Source organism: Molossus molossus, unplaced genomic scaffold (genome assembly GCF_014108415.1).
Source record: "Molossus molossus isolate mMolMol1 unplaced genomic scaffold, mMolMol1.p scaffold_m16_p_18, whole genome shotgun sequence".
NCBI classification, from domain to species: domain Eukaryota; kingdom Metazoa; phylum Chordata; class Mammalia; order Chiroptera; family Molossidae; genus Molossus; species Molossus molossus.
Window position 1 is genome coordinate 17,046,262 of NW_023425353.1, and position 21,673 is coordinate 17,067,934.

The window sequence follows — 21,673 nt, forward strand, 5'->3', positions numbered from 1 at the left end:
ACTAAATCATGATGTTGTACATGTGAAACTAGTATCACATGGAATTATACCTCAATTGAAAAAAATGTAAAGGTAAAGAGATCAGGAAGTTTAAAAAAAAAAGATTTCCCAGACAGACAGATAGAGGCCTGAAAGAATTCATAGTAAGCACGAAGACCTATGATCACGGTATTCAACATGGATATTACCTTATTACCTATGTGAAAATTTTAAATGAGCACATGAAAATGTGCTCAACATCATTAGTCACTGGGGAAATGCAAATCAAAACCACAATGAGATACCACTTTACAACCATGAGAATTATAATTGTGAATGAGAACACAGAGTAATTGGAACCCTCATACATAGCGGATGGAACTATATAACACTACAACTACTCTGGAAAAACAGTTTGGTAGGCTTAGCAATGCTACTCATTTCTCCCAAGAGACCAGAAAATATATGTCTACATAGTAACTTGCACATCAATGTTCATAGCAGCATACTCATAATAGCCAAAAAGTAGAAGTAACTCAAATGCCCATCGACTGATAAAGGAATAAACAAATTGCAGGATATTCATAAAATGAATATTATTCAGCAATATAAAGGAATGAAGTACTCATATATGCTACAACAGGAATGAACCTTAAAACATTGTGCTAAGTGAAAAAATCCACACATAAAAGATAACACATTAGATATGATTCCAATTATATGAAATGTCTGGAACAGGCAAATCTAGAGACAGAAAGTAGATTAGTGGTTTCACAACAGTGGAGAGGAGAGAGGAAATGGAGAGTGACTGCTGATGGATACTGTGTTTCTTTTTGGAATGATAAAAATGTTCTAAAATTCATTGTGATGATGGTTATACAACTCTGAATAAAAAACTGTACTCTTTAAAAAATACTGAATTATAAAAAGGGTTAATTTTATACTATGTGCATTATACCTCAACAAATTCGTTATGGAGAACTGAAAAAGTAAAAGATCACTTTACTTTTTAACTTACTGAAAACCTTGAATTCCTTTAATTTTTAAACTTTAACTGAAATTAATTCCAACTGTGACTTTAATTTTAAGTAAATTTTAAACCAAAATAACAATTTCTAAACAAATACCTGTTTGCACACCAGTATCCTTTTTAGGAGAGTTTGCAGAATTGATATAGGTGTTCATTTTACCAGTGACTTCATCCAAGTCACACCTTGAATTTGAAATGTTGTTAGTAGATTCATTAAATTCCACTTGTACTGTATCAACTGGCAAGAGAAATAAACTATCTGATAAAATGAATATTAATAGAAATTATGAGTAGCAGCAACTAAATATGCACAAGACTTTATCAATATGAATAATTCAAAAAAATGTAGAAGGACTAGCCTAACGTTTCTTACAAAGTTACCTGCATTCTTATCCCTTATTGAATATAGGGAGATCACTTAAATAGATGACTCCATAAAAATGGGTACGGAATATTCATTTTACCTACTGTCAAGTTGTGAGCAAAATAAGAAAATGTATGTAGAAAGTGTAATATTATTTAGTTGTACTCCTAAGATAATTTCCCCAATAAAATACGTAGTATAAAGGTATAATAGTTCAAGGTCTAAAATTCATTAAAAAATATTTAGTCAATAGATTTGTTAAAGGTATTAAAAATAGTCAATTATTTAAAATCAACTTCAAAAAACATTAAAAATAAAATTCTGGTTAAGTACTTACCACCAAGATTTTTAATCAATCTAGAAGTGTCATGACTCTTTTGAGCCAATTCTCGGATTCTCTGTTCTTGTTTTAGTCTCTGTGCCAGTTCCTGTGCTCTCTGCATCGTCTGGAACAGTTCATTTGTCTTGATAGTTATAATTTCCTATCAATATTAAAGTGCATAATTTTATCAAATAAATTATCAAACACATACAAACTTGATTCTTCTCTTTCAGTAGATATTTTCTAAGCTCCTCTATGTACCAGGCTGTATTCAAGATACTGGGAGTAGATGAGTCAATGGCAAATTCCTTCCCTTTGGAAGCTCACATATTAGTTTTTTTTTTTAAAGCAGTGTCAGTCTTTTTAATTTTAGCCACTTTGGTGGATATAAAATGGCATTTCATTATGATTTTAATTTACAGTTCACTGATGACGAATGAGGTTGAACTACTTTTTAAATAATCATTGGTTGTTTTCTTTTGTCAAGTTGTAAAGTACCTGTTCAAGTCTTTTGCTCATTCTTTTACTGGGTTTCTTTGCATTGTTGATTTACAGGATTTGAATTTTTTAAGTAATTCATTATTTTTCAATTAGAGTTGACATACATTATTATATTAGTTTCAGGTGTACAACATAGTGAATGATTAGACATTTATATGACTTACAAAGTGATCATCCCAATAAGTCTAGTACCCATCTGATACCATAGTTATTACAATATTCTCGATGCTGTACTTCACATCCCCATGACTGTTTTCCACTTTTTCACCCAACCCTCCACTCCATCTGTCAAACCATTAAAATGTTCTCTGTATCTATGAGTCTCTTTTTGTTCTGTTTGTGCATTTATTTTGGTTTTTAGATTCTACATGTAAGCGAAATCATATGGTATCTGTCTTATTTACTTAGCATAATTCCCTCTAGGTCCATCCATGTTACTGCAGATAGCAAGATTCCATTCTTTTCTTGTGGCTTAGTAATATTCCATTATATATATGTACCAACTCTTTTTTAGACATTCGGCTGTCAATGGACACTTAGGTTGCTTCAATATCTTGGCTGTTGTAAATAGTGCTGCAATGAACATAGGAATGCATGTCTTTTGGAATTAATATTTGGGGTTTCTTCAGATAAATACCCAGAAGTGGAATTCCTGTCCTTCTTTGTCTCTTGGTATAGCCTTTGTTTTATAGTCTGTTTGGTTTGATATAAGTATTGCTACCACAGCATTTTTTTTGCTGTTTCCAGTAAATGAAATATCTTTTTTCATCCCTTTACTTTCTGCTTCTATCTATCTGAAGTGGGTCTCTTGTAGGTAGTATATGTATGGAATCTTGTTTTCTTATCCATTCAGGCACCTTGTCTTTTGATTGGAGCATTAATCCATTTTCACTTAAAGTAATTATTGATAAGGACATAGTTATGAACATTATTCATATTTTTTATCTAATTTTCCTTCTTTTTAATGAAGTCCCTTGAACATTTGTTGCAATACTGGTTTGGTGATGAACTCCTTTAGCTTTTTCTTTTCTGGGAAGTTCTTTATCTGTCCTTTGGTTCTAAATGGTAGCTTTGCTAGATAGAGTAATCTTGGTTGTAGGTCCTTGCTTTTCATCACTTTACATGTTTCATGCCAATTCCTTCTGGCCTGCAAGTTTCTGTTGAGAAATCAGTTGACAGTATTATGGGAACTCCTTTGTACGTAACTGATTTTGTCTTTCTGCTTCTAAGATTCTCTGTCTTTAACCTTTGGCATTTTAATTATGAGGTGTCTTGGTGCAGGCCTCTTTGGGTTCATCTTGTTTAGAGGTCTCTCTGCTTCCTGGGCTTGTATGTCTATATTTTTCACCACCTTAGGGAAGTTTTCCATCATTATTCTCTTCAAATAGGTTTTCAATTCCTTGCTCTCTCCTCCTCCTCCTCCTGGTACCCCTACGATGAGAACGTTAATATGCTTGAGGTTGTCCCAGAGGCCCCTTAAAGTAGCCTCATTTTTTTTTTTTTAATCCTAACCTGAGGACATTTTTGCATTTATCTTCAGATAGAGCGGGAGGGAGAAAGGGAGGAAGAGAGAGAAACATCAATGTGAGAGACACACATTGACTGGTTGCTACCCACACGACCCGAACCAGGGCCGGGGACAAACTGCAACCAAGGTATGTACCCTTAGCGGGAACCAATCCCAGTTCTCTCTGGTCCGTGGGCCAACGCTCTAACAGCTGAGCCAAACGGGCCAGGGCTGGATTCATTTTTCTTTTTGCTGTTTTGACTGGGTGTTTTCTGCTACTTTGTCTTCCAAATTGCAGATTTGATCCTCTATCTAATCCACCGCTGATTCCCTCAAATATATTATTCATTTCAGTCACTATATTCTTCACTCCTGACTGGTTCTTTTTAATATTTTCTATCTCCATTTTTATGTTTCCTATCTCTCTGTTGAAGTTCTCACTGAGATCATCTATTCTTCCCTGAATTTCATTGAACATCCTTATAACCAGTGCTTTGAACTCTGCATCTGGTAGATTGAGTGTCTCCATTTTGTTTAGTTTTGTTCTATTCATTTGGGACATTTTTGTCTCCCCATTTTACCTGCCTTCTTGTGTCTGTTTCTACGTATTACGTAGAGTTGCTACGTCTCACGTAGAGTAGCTACGATTCACAGTGTTGGTTGATTAGTCTTACGTAATAGGTGACCTAGAGGGCCCAGTGGTTCAATCTACCTGGTCACCTGAGCCAGGTGCTCCAGATGTCTTCCTTGTGTGGATTGTTTGTGCTCTCCTGGTGTAGTCGAGCCTTTATTGCTGCTGGCTCATCAATTGGTAGGACTGACCCTCAGGCTGACTGGTTGTGAGGACTACAGTGGAGAAGCTGTTGTGCAGGGGCTGATTCTATGGAGCAGAAATCACTTTAGTGAGGCTCTGGTGCCTGCAGAGTCTGCCTTTTGGGTGTTTCATTTGTGAAGGTGGTTGGGTGGCGCTCTTGTGTGGTCTCAAGTTGGCCACTGGAGCCTCTTGGGAGGGGTTCTTGTGCAGGCCAAGGTCAGCTACTGCCTGTGCCTTGCCTGGGGCCACTTGGTATAAGATACAAAGCGATCTGAAGATGGCTGCCACTTGTACTGGGCTTGGAGGTACGTGGGAGATGCTAAGCTATGAACTGAGGCAGGCTCCACTAGTGCCAGGCTTGGGACTACCTAGCAAGAGATACAGAACACACTGAGGCCTGAAAGCTACTTGTCTGGAGTTTGTGAACCCTTGACAATTTAGGAAAGTCTGCAGCATGAGCTAAGACAGGTCGTATGTATGGAAAAGCCACTGAAGTAACTTGGGTGGGCACAAAAGTTGGGTGGGAGGTCTCAGGGAATCACCCGGTAGGCCAAATGGTGTTAGCCAGGTTGATGAGAGATTCAGATCTGGCATCTGCTTAAGCCTGCAGACTGGGTGTAGGCTGGGCACAACAAAGGAACAAAGGCTTCTGCCAGCACTTCTGTCTGGGAGAAAGCTGCATCTCTAGTCCTTGTCCTGAAGACAAACAATTCAGTTCTACCCTGTATGTCCCTGGCACTTTTCAAGCTGCTGCCCCATGCTGGAGATAAGAGCAAGTGACTGTTAAATAAGGTAAGTCTGTGAACGGGCCCTGGGACTCCAGCAGACCTCCATTTCACTGTTTTGACAGCTGAAGTATGGGAACTTCTCTTCCCAACAATGGAACTCTGGGCTAGGGAGCCCTGGTGGGGGACTGAGACTCCTTGCTCCTCAGTGGTCCTCTGTAGCCAAGATAGCCCTCCCAATTTTTATTTATTTATATTTTATTTTATTTATTTCTCACCCAAGGATATTTTCTCAAATATCTTCAGAGAGAGTGAGAGAAAGTGGGAGGGGGCGAGAGAGAGAAAAACATCAATGTGAGAGGGACACATCAATTGGTTGCCTCCTGCATGACTCCGACCAGGGCCATGGAAGAACCACAATTGAAGTACGTGCCCTTGGCTGGAATCAAACCCACGACTCGTTGGTCCGCAGGCCAATGCTCTAACCACTGAGCCAAACCAGCCAGGGCCCTCCCAATTTTTATTTATTTTTTTTATCCTCACCTGAGGACATTTTTTTAAATATGTTTTGTCAGATAGAGTGGGAGGGAGAGAGAGAAAGAGAAACATCAACGTGAAAGGGACACATCGAGTGGTTGCCACCCACATGACCCAACCAGGGCTGGGGACAAACTGTAACCGAGGTATGTGCCCTTAGCGAAAACTAAACCCGGGTCTCTCTGGACTGCAGGCTGACGCTCCAACCACTGAGCCAAACTGGCCAGGGCACCTCCCCAATTTTTAAATACCACACATGGGAGTGGGAGCAGTTAGCTCCATGTCTCTGCACTTTCTACCAGTCTCCACCTGGCTGCTTCTGTATATCCTTACTTATAGGACTTCTGTTCAGTTAGACTTCTGGTGGTTATCAATGATGGTTGTTCTGCAGTCTAGTTGTAACTTGGATGTGATCATGGGAGGAGATGAGCAGAGCATTTACCTACTCCAACATCTTGACTGGAAGTCTAATCTTTTTCTACAGTTTCGTTAGACCACAAATATAATAACACTTTTACATTCGAGTTTATACTAATAAAACTTTCAAAGTTTCTAAACCAATGGTTAATTCCATCAGAATTCTATTTTTTTTTTTTTCCTTTATTGATTTTAGAGAGAGAGGAAGTGAAAGGGAGAGAGAGCCAGAAACATCAATGAGAGAAAACATCGATTAGCTGCCTCCTGTATGCCCCCCCACTGGGGGTAGGGCCCACAATTTCAGCACGTGTCCTGGCCAGGAATCAAACCGGCAACCTCTTGATGCATGGGTCGATGCTCAACCACTGAGCCACACCGGCCAGACCATCAGAATTCTATTAAGATTAAAAATAGACTAAGGCCCTGGCCAGTTTGGCTCAGCTTTTAGAGCGTCAGCCTGCAGTCTGGAAAGACCAGGGTTCAGTTCCCGTTAAGGGCACGTACCTTGGTTGCAGTTTGTCCCCGGCCCCAGTTGGGGTTCTATGGGTGGCAGCCAGTCTATGTGTCTCTCTTACATCGATGTTTCTTCTCTCTCTCTTCCTTCCTCTCCCCCTCTCTATGAATGCAAAAAGTGTCCTCAGGTGAAGATTAAAAAAAAAATAGACTAAGAAGGAAAACACAAGATTTATGGCCATTTATTATAATTCAAACAAATGATACTTTAATTTTTTCATGTAAAAATTATTTCATAGGAGTAGTTGGCTCAGCCTATTCAACATAATGAAATTAGAACCCAGACCATGTGTCCCTTCATTAGCTAAGTTTGGAGTAAAAGTTGCAAGTGAAAAAGGCAAGAAAATGCAGGCTGTCAGCCCACCTTCCAACTCCAAGGGAAGTGCTCTATGTTCTACTTTGATAACCTCAAGAATCTTTGGTAACTAATGTCATTGTATGAGTTGCTCTTTGTCAGTTCAGCTTGACACCACCATACCTATACTGTCTGTACCACTTAATATAAAGATTCTACTAGCCAACCAGATATATACTCTATTTATTTTATTTATTTTGGATATATACTCATTTTAAAAGGCCCCTATTTAGCACAGAGGAAACCTCTAACATAGTAACAGACTGTATTGTCACTCCCAGCCAATCACTCTACAAATATATGCTCCTATTCACAAGAGGATATAGACAAAAAAGCCAATCATTTTTCTTAACATTCCTAGAACATTTACTAATTAGTAATAATTGCTTAGAAAACAACTGTTTTTTTTTTTATCCTCACCCGAGGATATTTTTCCACTTTTTATACAGATAGAGTGGGAGGGAGAGAGAGGAAGGGAGAGAGAGAGAGAAACATCGAAGTGAAGGGACACATCGAGTGGCCGCCACCTGCACGACCAACCAGGGCCGAGGACAAACTGCAACCGAAGTACATGCCCTTAGCGGGAACTGAACCCGGGTCTCTCCGGACCGCAGGCCGACGCTCTAACCGCTGAGCCAAACTGGCCAGGGCAGAAAACAACTGTTTTTGAAATCAATTGCTTGATTTCAAAATCAAGCACATGGATAACTTCTGTTTTGTGCTATAACTTATCTTGATTTCCTTCTGAGCAGAGAAGAAACCCAAGCAATATAGCATTTGTGAACTAATCATTTCAAAAACAAACCTTCTCCAGATTCCTCCTTAACTTTCACAGCCTTCTTTATGCAAAGCTTTGTTTCCACAAACAGCTTCACAATTTCAAAATATATGGAAGTGCTCGACTTTTGTTATTTTTTACTTTCTAAGAACATACCCACTTTGACTCTAAAAAACTGATTAGAATATAAATACCTACTTCCTTTTGTTTTTGCTTAAGTATGTCTTCTTCATACTGTTTCTGCATCTCTTCTCGTTCCCGCGCTAAGCGAAGCTCCTCTTCTTGTTCTTCCTTCTTTCTTTGCTCTTCTTGCAACTGTTTATTCCTGCGCTTCTCTTCTACCTGAGCAGTGATGGCTTTCTAGTCATAAACAATCACATAAGTCACTGTTACAAATAAAAAAACCCAGGATGCATTTGTTTTGGTGTTTCTAAAATAAGTTTATCAGTATACAGTAAGTAATTCTCATCTTGACAGAATTCAGATCTAAACTAATGAGAAAAATATTCAATACTAACTTAAGATTTACTGCCATCTCATATATATAAACTATATATTAAAATTTTTTCTCTTCTGGAAGGCAGGTAGCTGTAATATATGATACCATCCAATTCTCAGCATGAGTATAATCCTAATATGCCGGCTAGAGTAGGAATTAGATTCATCAAGGCATGGGACAGGATCTATGCTGTAAATGTACACTGAAATTTTAATTTCCATTTACTTAGGTATCTACTGGCCATAAATATGTCAAAGAACAGTATTTACAATGCAATACCTGATGTTCCAACTGCTTTTGTCGCCGCCTGTCTCGTTCCTCAATCTGAGCAGGGTCTAAGAGAGCAGTCATAGAACGAAGAAAGCTGGCAAGATGGATACATTAGCTATTTAAAACCACCAAAACATGGTTAACAAGGTGTTAAATTATTTTTGTTTGGGATATATCTACTAATCATTTCTTCTTTAAAGAAAAATAACAAACCTAAAATCAATTAAGATATATTATAAATATAACGGTCCTAAAACAAGCACACAGGCTTTTTAAAACATCAATAAAATACTGAAGTATAAACTTACTTTGTTTTTTGACCATTTGGCATTGCCACACCACTAACAGGTTTTGCTATATGCTCCTCTTCTAAAGTTTCAATCTGGCTTCCAGTTGTAGGTGTATAAACACTGCTGATATCAGCCAAATCCTGAGTGTCCGGAGAGACAGAGAAGTACTCTGGTTGTTTGTATGTTGACTGAGAGGACAATCGAGACTGAGAACCAGGATAGCTCTTTAATGAATCAAAATGCACTGCCCATCTATCATGTTCTTCACCCTAATCAAGACAAATAAGAATTGCTAAGAAAGTTTCCAATTGTTCTCACATGTAAAATCTTAAATGACAATCAAAATGATTTCTAAGTCACCATATAGCAGAATAAGCATCATAAAAGTTAACAAAACTGCATTCTGTATTGATTCCATATACATTTAGATAACTAGCTTGGAGAATAAGAGAAATTCAGAGAATTGGGAAATTGCTAAAAAGTTATAAGAAACTATGCAAAATCACACTTATTAAATGCATTCAATGAAAGGTTCACAACATTAAATGTGGAATAACTGGTATACTCTAGTCTTGTCGAATAGTTTCAGAATACCTTTAAGACTAAAAACTTTGAAATTCATAACTATCAGAATGGCTAACATAAATAAATCAACAAACAACAAATGTTGGTAAGGATATGGGGGAAAGGGAACCCTTGTGTACTGTTGGTAGAATGGTAAATAGGTGTAGCCACTATGGAAAAAAATGGAAGTTCCTAAAAAAAATAAAAAATAAGACTACTTTATGACCCAGCAATTCCACTTCTGGGTATTTATCCAAATAAATCCAAAACACTAATTCAAAAAGACATATACATCCCTGTGTTCATTGCTGCATTATTCACAATAGTCAAGATATGGAAGCAATCTAAATGTCTATCAACAGACAACTGGATAAAGAAGATACAGTACATATATACAATGGGATATTACTTGGCCTTAAAAAAAAAAAAAATGAAATCTTAACATTTGCAAAAACATGGATGAACCTAGAGGGTATTATGCTACATAAAATAAGTTAAGACAGAGTAAGAGAAATACCACATGATTTCACTTATATGAGGAAACTAAAACACAAAATAGAAATGGACGCACAGATACAGAGAATAAACTGATGGTTGGCTGATGGGAGGGAGGCTGCCAGACTGGGTGAAGAAGGTAAAGAGATTAATAAGTAAAAATTGGAAGTTACAAAATAGTCAGAGGGACGTAAAGTACAGCATAAAGAGATAGGGAGTATAGTCAATATTATTATAACATCTATGTATGATTCCAGATGGGTACTAGACTTATGGGGCAGGGTAGGGGGGATCACTTCGTGAATTAAAAACCACTAAGCTGTTCATCTGAAACTAATGTAATATTGAATGTCAACTGTAATTGAAAAATAATAAAAGTTTCTTAAACTTTGAGATTATTTTTTCCCTTTATATCCATAGAACTTTATAAGCTACCTTTGAAGATACCAGTTTTTCTTCTACTTTTCTTTGCCCATCATCTTCTACTTGTTTGTTCAATTCTTCAGTCCATTTTCCATGCTGTTCTAGTTTCACAGCACTGAAAAAGTCCTCAGGCAGTACTGCTTCCTAAATAACAATCATCAATACCATTTAAAGTACAGTTCTCTTTTTCTAACCACTTTATATTTATAAATCTTGCCAAAGTTTACACAGATTTAATGCAGCAAGACATTTATTTCTAAGAGGAGAAATAATTTTAAACAAAAAATTATAGTATACAAGAATTAAGTAGATATGTTCTGATTTTTGGAATCAACTGTAACATATTCTAAAAGAAGGATATAAAAGAAATACAAGGTGGGGCAAAAGTAGGTTTAAAGTTGTGAGTAAATGAAGTTTATTCTTTTTTTTTTTTTTTGTACAGATAGAGTGGGAGGGAGAGAGAGGAAGAGAAAGAGAGAAACACTGACATGAAAGGGACACATCGAGTGGCTGCCACCCGCACGACCAACCAGGGTCGGGGACAAACTACAACCGAGGTACATGCCCTAAGCGGGAACCAAACCCAGGTCTCTCTGGACCGCAGGCCAACGCTCTAACCGCTGAGCCAAACAGGCCAGGGCTGAAGTTTATTCTTGTATCATTATGTATTAACTAATTATTGTATTATTTTTCATTAGAACAACTGCAGACCTACTTTTGCCCCAACCTGTATAAGAAAACTTCCTAATGAAAAATAGAAAATTCTTTCTCCAAAACAATGATAGGATTTCCAAACTTCTATCCTAATAGTCTCATTTAGATTTGAAAAGAAGTTACACTGACAATTTAAAATAGATGAATATTGTTTTACCTTTGTACCCAGAGCCAGGAAGATAAGAGAGGGACTTTTCTCTACTGAATAATAATGTCTCTTTCTAGAATACACTTCTTTTCCATTTCTGCTACTTTGCCCTATCACAATCTATGACATTTCATTAAGAAAAATATACTGTGCCCTGTGGCTCAGTTGGTTGAGTGCTGTCCTGATGTACCAGAAGGTCGCAACTTCAATTCACTGCCAGGACACATTCCCAGCATGCAGGTTTGATCCCTGGTGGGGGGTGCATACAAGAGGCAACCACTCAATGTTTCTCTCTCTTTGTCTCTCTCTCCCTCTCCCTTCCATTCTAAAAAAAAAATAAAAATAAAAAATTTTAAATAAGACTAAAGAATTTATCAGAAAACTAAAAAAAAAGAAGCCCTGGCCGGTTTGGCTCAGCAGTTAGAGTGTCGGCCTGCGGCCCAGAGAGACCTGGGTTCGGTTCCCCCTAAGGGCGCATACCTCAGTTGCGGTTTGACCCCAGCCCTGGTTGGGTCATGCAGGTAGCAACCACTTGATGTGTCCCTTTCACGTTGATGTTTCTCTCTCTCCCTCCCACTCTATCTGAACAAAATATCGAAAAATGTCCTTGGGTGAGGATAAAATAAAAAAAGAGAAAAAAGAAAAACATATTGTATCTAGATTAAGTCCTTGAATTCTAAGAAAGCCAAAAATAAAAAGTACCATAAAAATTTGTTGTGGCTTTAACTTGTGACTACAGTATGCTCTGACAAAAAGAAAAGAATATATTCTCCAATTGTCCTGAAATGCCACAGCTAAGCAACAAGCATTTTGTTATGTGAAATAACTGGACATAATTTGAAAGTTTGACAAAATACAATGGCAAAATACCTCAAAATGTTACTGTCTGCCCTTGTTTTTACTAGAAACAAAGACAAAAGCTAATAGTTTACAAACAATTGCTTTCATCAAAGGAAGTATTTATACAAAAAGAAAAACATCTTAATATCTCAAGTACTCCTGCATATCTTTAACATACAAAAACCATCATATTTACTTAAGCATAAAAGAAGCTTTGATATCTTTATCAAAATAAGCTTTATCTTTAGATCAGCAATTTAACAAGTCTTCTATCTCTAGAAATGTTATTTTAGAAAATGGAAATGGAAAAGAAAAACATGTGGGCCCTTTGAACTCCTTGTAAGAAATTCTCAACATTGGCACTGTATCATCTTAGAATTCTGTAATCTGTTTCTTAAGTCTGATGTAACCAGATCTAATTTCAAAATTTAGTGGAGTTGCAAATTACTCAGCACAAGTCAAAATGACCCTTAAAAATTCTTAAAATTGCTCATCAAATGGCTTATAGACATATATTTACAACCCAGTATAAAATTTAATAATCAGTTCTCTCAATTTAGTCATTAATTTCTTCTCTTTTTTTTTTTTTTTTAAGATGGAGGAAGAGAGAGCCATCAATCAGTTACCCTGCACACAAGCCTCCACTGGGGATCAAACCCACAATCTGGGTATGTGCCCTGACCAGGAATCAAACCCACCACCTTTTGGTGTACAGGACGACACTACAATCAACTAAGCCACACCAGCCAGGGCAGTCTTCAATTTCTTACTCATGGATGTCTTACAAAGCCATTACCACCCACTTGCTTGCCACCTGAATAATTCATTTCATTTCTCTGTCTAGGAAACCTTTTTTCCTTTTTGAATTGTTAGTTATTTTGAAAGATTTGTCAAACTCTCCACACAATGGTGAGAGTATATATGATTAATAAGCAGCTTTTTCATTAAATACTTGGAGGGGAATGAGTTCTCAGCCTGTGAGATCTGACCATCCCCCATTGACTTTGAAGTTTCTCAGGATTAATAAAAGGAAAGAGGGAGGAAGGGAGAAAAGGAGGAACATGCTAGAAACCAAAGGAACGACTCATGACAGCCATTCAAAACCTGAAAACAAAACAAACAAAAAAATGCAGAAAGCAAACACAATTCACAAACTCCACTTTTTCTATTTTACAACTTTCTACTCTTCATTTATTTTTCCTTCTTGTATAGAAGCATTTTTTTAAAAGTATTAAATCTTTACTCCTGTCTTAAGAGTATAAAAGATGTCTACCCACTTTTACCACCCCCTCTCCTCCTAGTTCTCATCCTGCCTTGTCCAGGGCTTTCCCACCCTACTGTCTATGTCCAGGGATAAAGCATATATACATGTAAGTTCCATCACTAATTTCTTCCTGCTGCCTCCCACCTGCCCCCATTCCCTCTGAGGACCATCAGTCTATTCCATGCTTTCATGTCTCTGGATCTATTTTATTCATCAGTTTATTTTGTTCATTAAATTACACATAAATTATATCATCTGATACTTGTCTTTCTGACTGGCTTATTTAGCTTAGCATAATGCTCTCCAGGTCCCTCCAAGTTTTCGCAAAGGGTAATGGAATCTTCTTTTTCACATCTGCATAATATTCCATTGTGTGTATGTAACACAGCCTTTTTATTCACTCATCTACTGATGGGCACTTGGACCATTTCAGATCTTACATATTGTGAATAGTACTGTTATGAACACGGGTGCATATATTTTTTCTGATTGTTGTTTCAGGATTCTTAGGATATATTCCTAAGTGTGGGATCACTGGGTCAAATGGAAGATCAATTTTCAATTTTTTGAGGAAATTCCATACTGTTTTCCATAATGGCTGCACCAGTCTGCACTTCCAACCTCAGTGTACTAGGGTTCCCTTTTCTCTACATCCTTACTAGCACTCGTTTGTTGACTTATTGATGGTAACCATTCTGATTGGTGTGAGGTGGTACATCACTGTCACTTTAATTTGCATCTCTCTGATGATTAGTGACTTAGAGCATCTTTTCATGTCTTTTGGCTATTTGTATGTCCTGTGTGGAGAAGTGTCTATTCAAGTCCTCTACCCATTTTTTTTTTACTGTATTATTTGTCTTCCTTTTGTTGAGTTGTATGAACACTTCATATATTTTGGAAATTAATCCCTTGACAGATTTATCATTGGCAAATATATTCTCCCAAACCGTAGGTCCATTTTTTTTTAAAGAGGACTTTTTTTTTTTTTTTAATTCTCACCCAAGGACATTTTTCCATTTTTTTTGGTTCAGATAGAGTGGGAAAGAGAGAGAGGCAAACATCGACATAAAAGGGATACATCGGCCCTGGCCGGTTTAGCTCAGCGGTTGGAGCGTTGGCCTGCAGTCCCAAGAGACCTGGGTTTGGTTCCCACTAAGGGCATGTACCTCAGTTGCAGTTTGTCCCCGGCCCTGGTTGGGCTGTGCGGGTAGCAACTACTCGATGTGTCCCTTTCACGTCGATGTTTCTTCTCTCTCTCTCTTTCTCTCCCTCCCATTCTATCTGAACAAAATATCAAAAAATGTCCTCGAGTGAGGATTAAAAAAAAAAAGGGGGGGGGCCCATCAAGTGGCTGCCACCCGCACAACTCAACCAGGGCCGGGGACAAACTGCAACCGAGGTACATGCCCTTAGTGGGAACCAAACCCAAATCTCTCCGGACTGCAGGCCAACACTCCAACCGCTGAGCCAAATCAGTCAGCCCCCCTCTTCATTTTATTGCTGGTTTCTATATTGCTGTGCAAAAGCTCTTTAGTTTGATGTAGTCCCATTTGTTTGTTTTCCTTTGTTTCTCTTGCCCTACGTCATGTAACAGTGAAAATTCTCCTACATGAGATGTCTGAGTTTTGCTGCGTATGTTTTCTTCTAGGATTTTGTTTCACAGCTTACATTTACGTCTTTTACCCATTTTGAGTTTATTCTTGTGTATGGTGTAGCTGGTGGTCTAGTTTCATTCTTCTACATGTACTTGTACAATTTCCCCAACATCATTTATTAAGAAACTGCCTTGCCTCTTTTGTCAAATATTAATTGAGCATAATGGCTTAGGTCAATCTCAGGGTTCTCTGTTCTGTTCCAATGATCTATACGCCTGTTCTTGTGCCAGTACCAGGCTGTTTTGATTACAGTGGCTTTGAAATATAACCTGATATGTGGTGTTGTGATCCCTCCTACTTTGTTCTTCTTTCCCAAGAATGCTTCAGCTATTTGGTGTCTTTTGGTTCCATATACATTTTTGGAGTTTTGTTCTCTATCTGTGAAATAAGCTGTTGGTATTTTAATAGTGATTGCACTGAATCTATCGATTGCTTTGGGTAATATGAACATTTTAATGATGTTAATTCTTCCAATCCATGAACACCATATATTCTTCCATTTATTTATATCATCCACAATCTCTTTTTTCAACAGCCTATAGTTTTCCAAATAGAGGAATTTTACCTCCTTGGTTACATTTATTCCTAAATATTTTATTTTATTTTATTTTTGTAACAATGGCAAATGGGATTGCCTTTTTTTTTTAGTTTCTCTTTATTATAGTTCACTATTAGTGTACAAAACTGCCATTGATTTCTGGGTGTTAATTTTGTATCCTGCTACATTGCTGAATTCACTTATTAAATCTTGTAGTTTTCTGGTGGAGTCTTTAGGGGTTTTTATGTATACTATTAAGTCATCTGCAAATAACAACAGTTTTACTTCTCCTTCACAATTTGGACGCCTTGTATTTTTTCTTCTTGTCTGATCACTGCAGCTGGGACCTCCAGTACTATATTGAATAAAAGTGGTGAAAGCAGCATCCCTGTCTTGTTCCTGTTCATATGGGAAATGCTTTTACTTTTTGTCCATTGAGTACGATGTTAGTTGTAGGTTTCCCATATATGGCTTCTATTATGTTAAGGTATGCTCCCTCTATTCCCATTTCGCTGAGTTTATTATCAAAAATAAGTGCTGATGAGACTGGGTGTATTCAGGGTGGTATGGCCATGCTCAACATCACTAATCATCAGAGAGATGCAAATTAAAAAGACTACGAGGTATCACTTCACACCTGCAAGAACAGTTACCATCAACAATTCATCAAACAAAAAGTGCTGCTGAGAATGTGGAGAAAAGGGGACTCTAGTACATTACAGGTGGGATTGCAGACTGGTGCAACCACTATAAAAAACAATATGGTGTTTCCTCAAATAATTAAAAATAGAACTTCCATTTGATCCAGTGATACCACTTCTAGGAATATATTCTAAAATCCTGAAACATCAATTAGAAAGAATATATTCACCCCTATGTTCATAGCAGGGTTATTTACAATAGTTAAGATTAAGAAACTGCCCAAGTGTCCATCAGTAGATGGGTGGATAAAATACTGTAGTACAGCCCTGGCCAGTTTGACTCAGTGGTTAGAGCATTGACCTTCGGACCAGAGGGTCCTGGGTTCAGTTCCCGCTAGGGGCACGTACCTCGGTTGCAGTTTGTCCCTGGCCCAAGTTGGGGTTGTGTGGGTGGCCAACCACTCAATGTGTCTCTCTCATGTCAATGTTTCTCTCTCTCCCTCCCTCCCTTCCCTCCCTCCCACTCTAGCTGAAGATAAATGCAAAAATGTCCTCAGGTGAGGATAAAAAAAAAAAATACTGTAGTACGTTTACACAATGGAATAATGTGCAGCCATAAGATCTCTTACCCTTTGAGATGATGTGGAGGGACTGGAGAATATTATGCTAAGCAAAATAAGTCAGTCACAGAAAGATAAGTAACACATGATCTCAGTTATTTGTAGTATATAATGAACAAAATAAGCTGACAAACAAAAGCAGATCCAGAGACAAGGAAGTAGGGAACAGACTGACAAACCTCAAAGGATTCACTGATCTTTCGTATTTTTTTTTTTAGTCTCCATGTTCTGTATTTCCAGTCTGATCTTTATTATTTCCTTCCTTCTACTTACTTTGGGCCTTTCTTGTTGTTCTCTAATTCTTTAGGTTGTACAATTAATTTATTAGAAAATTTTCCTGTTTTACCCGGCTGGTGTGGCTCAGTAGACTGAGAAGTTCTGGTTCGATTCCCAGTCAGGCCACATGCCCAGGTTCCGGGCTCGATCCCCAGTGTGGAGTGTGCAGGTGGCAGCCGATAGATCGTTTCTCACATCAATGTTTCTCTCTCCTCTAAAAATATAAAATAAAAATCATTAAAATAAGAAACTATTCTTGTTTCTTGAGGTAGGCCTGTAGTGCTATGAACCTCCCTCTCATGAATGCTTTCGCTGTGTCCCATAGATTTTGGGTTGTTGTGTGTTCATTTTCATTTGCTTCCACGAAGTTTCTTCTTTCTTCCTTGCTTTCATTGGCAACCCATTCCTTGTTTAATAACATGCTATTTAGCCCTAGCTGGTTTGGCTCAGTGGTTAGAGCATCAGCCTGTGGTCGAGAGAGACCTGGGTTCGGTTTCCGCTAAGGGCATGTGCCACGGTTGCGGTTTGTCCCCGGCCCTGGTTGGGTTTTGTGGGTGGCAGCCACTCGATGTCTCTCTCACATTGATGTTTCTCTCTCTCTTCCTCCTACTCTATCTGAACAAAAAATGAAAAAATGTCCTCTGAGGATTAAAAAAGGAAAGAAAAAATAGTAACAACATGCTATTTAGCCTCCAAGTGTCTGAATGTTTTTGAGTGTTTTTACTGTGACTGATTTCTAGTTTCATGATATTGTTATCCAAGAGGATGCTTGATATGATTTCAATCTTCTTGAATTTGTAGAGACTTAGCTTGTGTCCTAATGTGGTCTATCTTTGAGAACGTCCCAAGTGCATTTAAGAATGTATGTTCTGCCTGGCTAGTGTGGCTCAGTGGACTGAGCATCATCCCATGGACTGAGAGGTCCTGATTTGATTCCCAGTCAGGATACATGCCTGGGTTGTGGGATTGATCCCAGGTGGGGAGCATGTGGGAGGCAGCCAATCGATGTTTCTCTCTCATTGATGTTTCTCTCTCTCTATCCCCTCCCCTCTGTCTAAAAAAAAAATCAACGAAACTTTTTTTTTTTTAAATGTATATTCTACAGCTTTGGGATGAAATGTTCTATAAATGTCAATTAAAACCATTTGATCTAGTGTATCATTTAGGGTTGCTGTTTCCTTGTTGATTTTTTGTCTAGAAGATCTATCCAGTGATGTCAGTGGGGTGTTCAAATCCCCTACTATGGTTGTATTGCTGTCCATCTTTCCCTTAAAGTCCTATAGAAGCTTTTAAATATATTTGGGTGCTCCTATATTGGATGCATATATGTTTACCTGGGTTATATCCTCTTGTTGTATCGATCCCTTTAATATTATGAAGTGGCCTTCATTGTCTCTTGCATGGCCTTCATTTTGAAGTCTATTTAGTCAGATATGGGTATTGATACCCCAGGGTTTTTTCTCATTTCCATTTGCATGGAAATTTTTTTTTCCATAATTTCACTTTCATCCTGTGTGAGTCTTTCGTTCTGAGGTAAGAAGCATATGCATGGGTCACGTTTTCTAATCCAACCAGTTACTTATCCAATCTTTTGATTGGAGCATGTAGGCCATTTACAGTCAAGATTATAGATAGATATTTTTTGTTGCCATTTTTATTCTCTATGCCTGTCTCCTCTCCCCCCAACCCCCATTCTTCTTCTTACAACAGTCCCTTTACCATTTCTTGCAGTATAGGTTTGGTGATAATAAGCTCCATTAGACATTTTTGTCTGCAAAGCTCTTTTTCTTCCATTTTGAATGACAGCCTTGCTGAATATTGTAGTCTTGGAGTCAGTCCCTTGCTTTTCATTATCTTGTATACTTCATGCCACTCCCTTCTGGCTTGAAGTATTTCTATTGAGAAATCAGCTGAGAGCCTATTGGGAACTTCCTTGTAGGTAACTTTCTGTTTCTCTTCCTGCCTTTAAGATTCTTTCTTTGTCTTTAACATTTGCCATTTTAATTATGATGTGTCTAGTTGTGAGTCTTTGGGGGTTCATCTTGTCTGAGACTCTCTGTGTTTGCTGGACTTGTGTAAAACTTCACCAGATTAAGGAAGTTTTCTGTCAGTATTTCTTCACAGGTTTTCTATCCTTTCTCAGACTCCTCTCCTTCTGGTCCCCCTATGATGTGAATGTTGTCCCAAAGCTCCCTTAAAGTCTCCTGCTGCTTTTTTTTTTCTTTTTTTTTCTATTTGATGCTCTAACTGGGTATTTTGTTTTTTTTCTACCTTGTCATCTCACTCACTGATTTGGTCCTCAGCTTCTCCTAACCTACTACTGATTCCTTCCAGGGTATTCTTTATTTCTGATTGATTCTTCTTCATAGCTTCTACCTCTTTTTTCATGCTCATGTAGTTCCCACTGAGTTCTTCACAGTTCTCATTAAGTTGCCTGTAGTTCTCACTAGGTTGTTTGAGTACTCTTAAAACCATTCATTTGAATTCTTTTTTTAAATCCTCACCTGAGGATATTTTTCCACTGATTTTTTTTAGCTAGAGAGGAAAGAGGGAGTGACGGGAGGGCAAGAGGGAGAGAAACATGTGAGAGACACACATTGATTGGTTGCCTCCCACACGACCCCAACTGGGGCCAGGATTGACCCTGCAACCCAGGTATGTGCCCTTGACCGAGAATAAAATCCATGACCCTTTGGTCCAAAGGCCAACACTCCAACCATTGAGCCAAGCTGACCTGCTATTTTTAAAAACCTCTTGTCCCATTAGTGATATAAATCCACAGAAATTCTTGCTGAACTCGGAACTATATGATATAATGGGCTCTTCCTGGTTCATGACATAGAGAGAGAGATGTGTTTTGTATTATCCTTTATATCCTTTTGCATGTTAGAATTATTACATAATGTTTTTAAAAGTCAGTAAGTAGAAAAGTCAAAAGAGGAAGATAAATATATATGGTACAGTTCTGATTACACAAATATGAATATCTTGGCATTAATGCAAATCAGTATTTGTGTATCTACTCATTAACAAAAAAATCACGATTCACATCAAACTCGTGCGCCACACAATGACTACTACTCTCAAGATTCCACACACACACACACAACATGTTAGAATAAACAAATTCAGCAAAGTTGCAGGATACAAAACCAATACAGAAAAATAAGTTGCATATCTGGGAAAAGGAAACAAAAAAATAAATCCATGTATAGTAGCATGAGAAAGAATAAAATATTTAGAATTAAGTAGGTCAAATACATGTATCTTGAAAACAACAAAACATTGCTGAAGATTAAAGACACAAATAAATGGAAAGATATTCTATGTTCATGGACTGAAAGACTTAGTATTTTTAAGATTACCTAAAGTAATCTGTATTTTCATTGCAACCCTTAAGAAAATCTTAAAGTTTTATTACAAAAATAGAAAAATCCATCATTAAATTTCATATGGAATTTCAAGGAACCCTCAATAGCTAATACAATATTTAAAAAGAAGAACAAAATTTAAGAACTTGCACTTTCTGACTTCAAAACTCACTACAAAAGTATGGTAACAATAACAGTATGACAGTGGCATAAAGACAGATGTACAGAACAATGAAATAAAAATGGAGCCCAGAAAACAACCCTCACATAAATGATTTTCAACAAGGGTGTCAAGACTATTCCTTGGGAAAAGTACAGTCTTTTCAACAAATGGTGCTGGGAAAACTGGACATCCACATAAAAAGAAATGGAGATAGATCTTTATTTATGCCATGTTCAAAAATTAACTTAAAAGAGATTAAAAACCTAACCATAGGAGCTAAAACTATAAAATTCTAACAAGAAAACATACGGGGAAAAACCCCTGATTTGGCAATTATTTCTTGGATATGACACCACAAGCACAGGCAACAAAGGAAAAAAAGAGATAAAATGGACTTCATCAAAATTTAAAACTTTTGTGCTTTAAAGGACACTATCAAGTGAGTGAAGAGTTGGCCCATGGGATGGGAGAACATATTTGCAAACATGTGTCTGAAAACAGATTAATATCCAGAGTATATAAAGAACTGTTACAACTCAACAACAAAACACCCAATTCAAAAGTAAGCAAAGGACTTACATTTCTTCAAAGAAGATATAGACATCCCAAGAAACACATGAAAAAATGCTCAATATCACTAATCACTAGGCAAAGGCAAATCAAACTACAATGAGATACCACGTCACATCCATTAGTAGGGCAGTTATTTAAAAAAGAAAGAAAGAAAATAAGTGTTGGTAAGGATATGGAGAAATCAGAACCCTTGTGTATTGCTGTTGGGGATGGTGCAGCAGCTGTGAAAAACAGTAACATAAAATCACCAAATTAAAATTGGTAAAAACGTAACATAAAAAAATTAAACAGAAAATTACAGTATGGCCCAGCAATTCCACTTATAGGTATATACCCAAAAGAAATGAAAGCAGAGACTCAGAAATAATTTGTACACCAATGTTCACAGCAGCACTATTCCTAGTAGCCTCAAGGTGTTAACAACTCATGTGTCCAGCAACATTTAGATGGATAAATAAACAAAATTTAGTATTACACATACAATGGA

The 21,673-nt window shown here is 37.5% G+C and overlaps 1 protein-coding gene across 6 annotated transcripts in view; it reads right to left on the reverse strand.

Moving 5' to 3' along the window:
* The window catches only part of CCDC66 (coiled-coil domain containing 66), a 56,661-nt gene that overhangs the window by 15,991 nt on the left and 18,997 nt on the right, over window positions 1–21,673 (reverse strand). For 5 of the 6 annotated variants that reach the window (XM_036267283.1, XM_036267281.1, XM_036267286.1 and 2 more), the window contains exons 9-14: window positions 10,396–10,527; window positions 8,920–9,170; window positions 8,621–8,705; window positions 8,041–8,202; window positions 1,711–1,855; window positions 1,107–1,268 (exon numbers count right to left, since the gene is read on the reverse strand). In XM_036267283.1, coding sequence (XP_036123176.1) covers window positions 1,107–1,268; window positions 1,711–1,855; window positions 8,041–8,202; window positions 8,621–8,705; window positions 8,920–9,170; window positions 10,396–10,527 — 937 coding nt within the window. The remainder of the gene's footprint in view (window positions 1–1,106; window positions 1,269–1,710; window positions 1,856–8,040; window positions 8,203–8,620; window positions 8,706–8,919; window positions 9,171–10,395; window positions 10,528–21,673) is intronic. The other variant, XM_036267282.1, reaches the window with a different exon arrangement.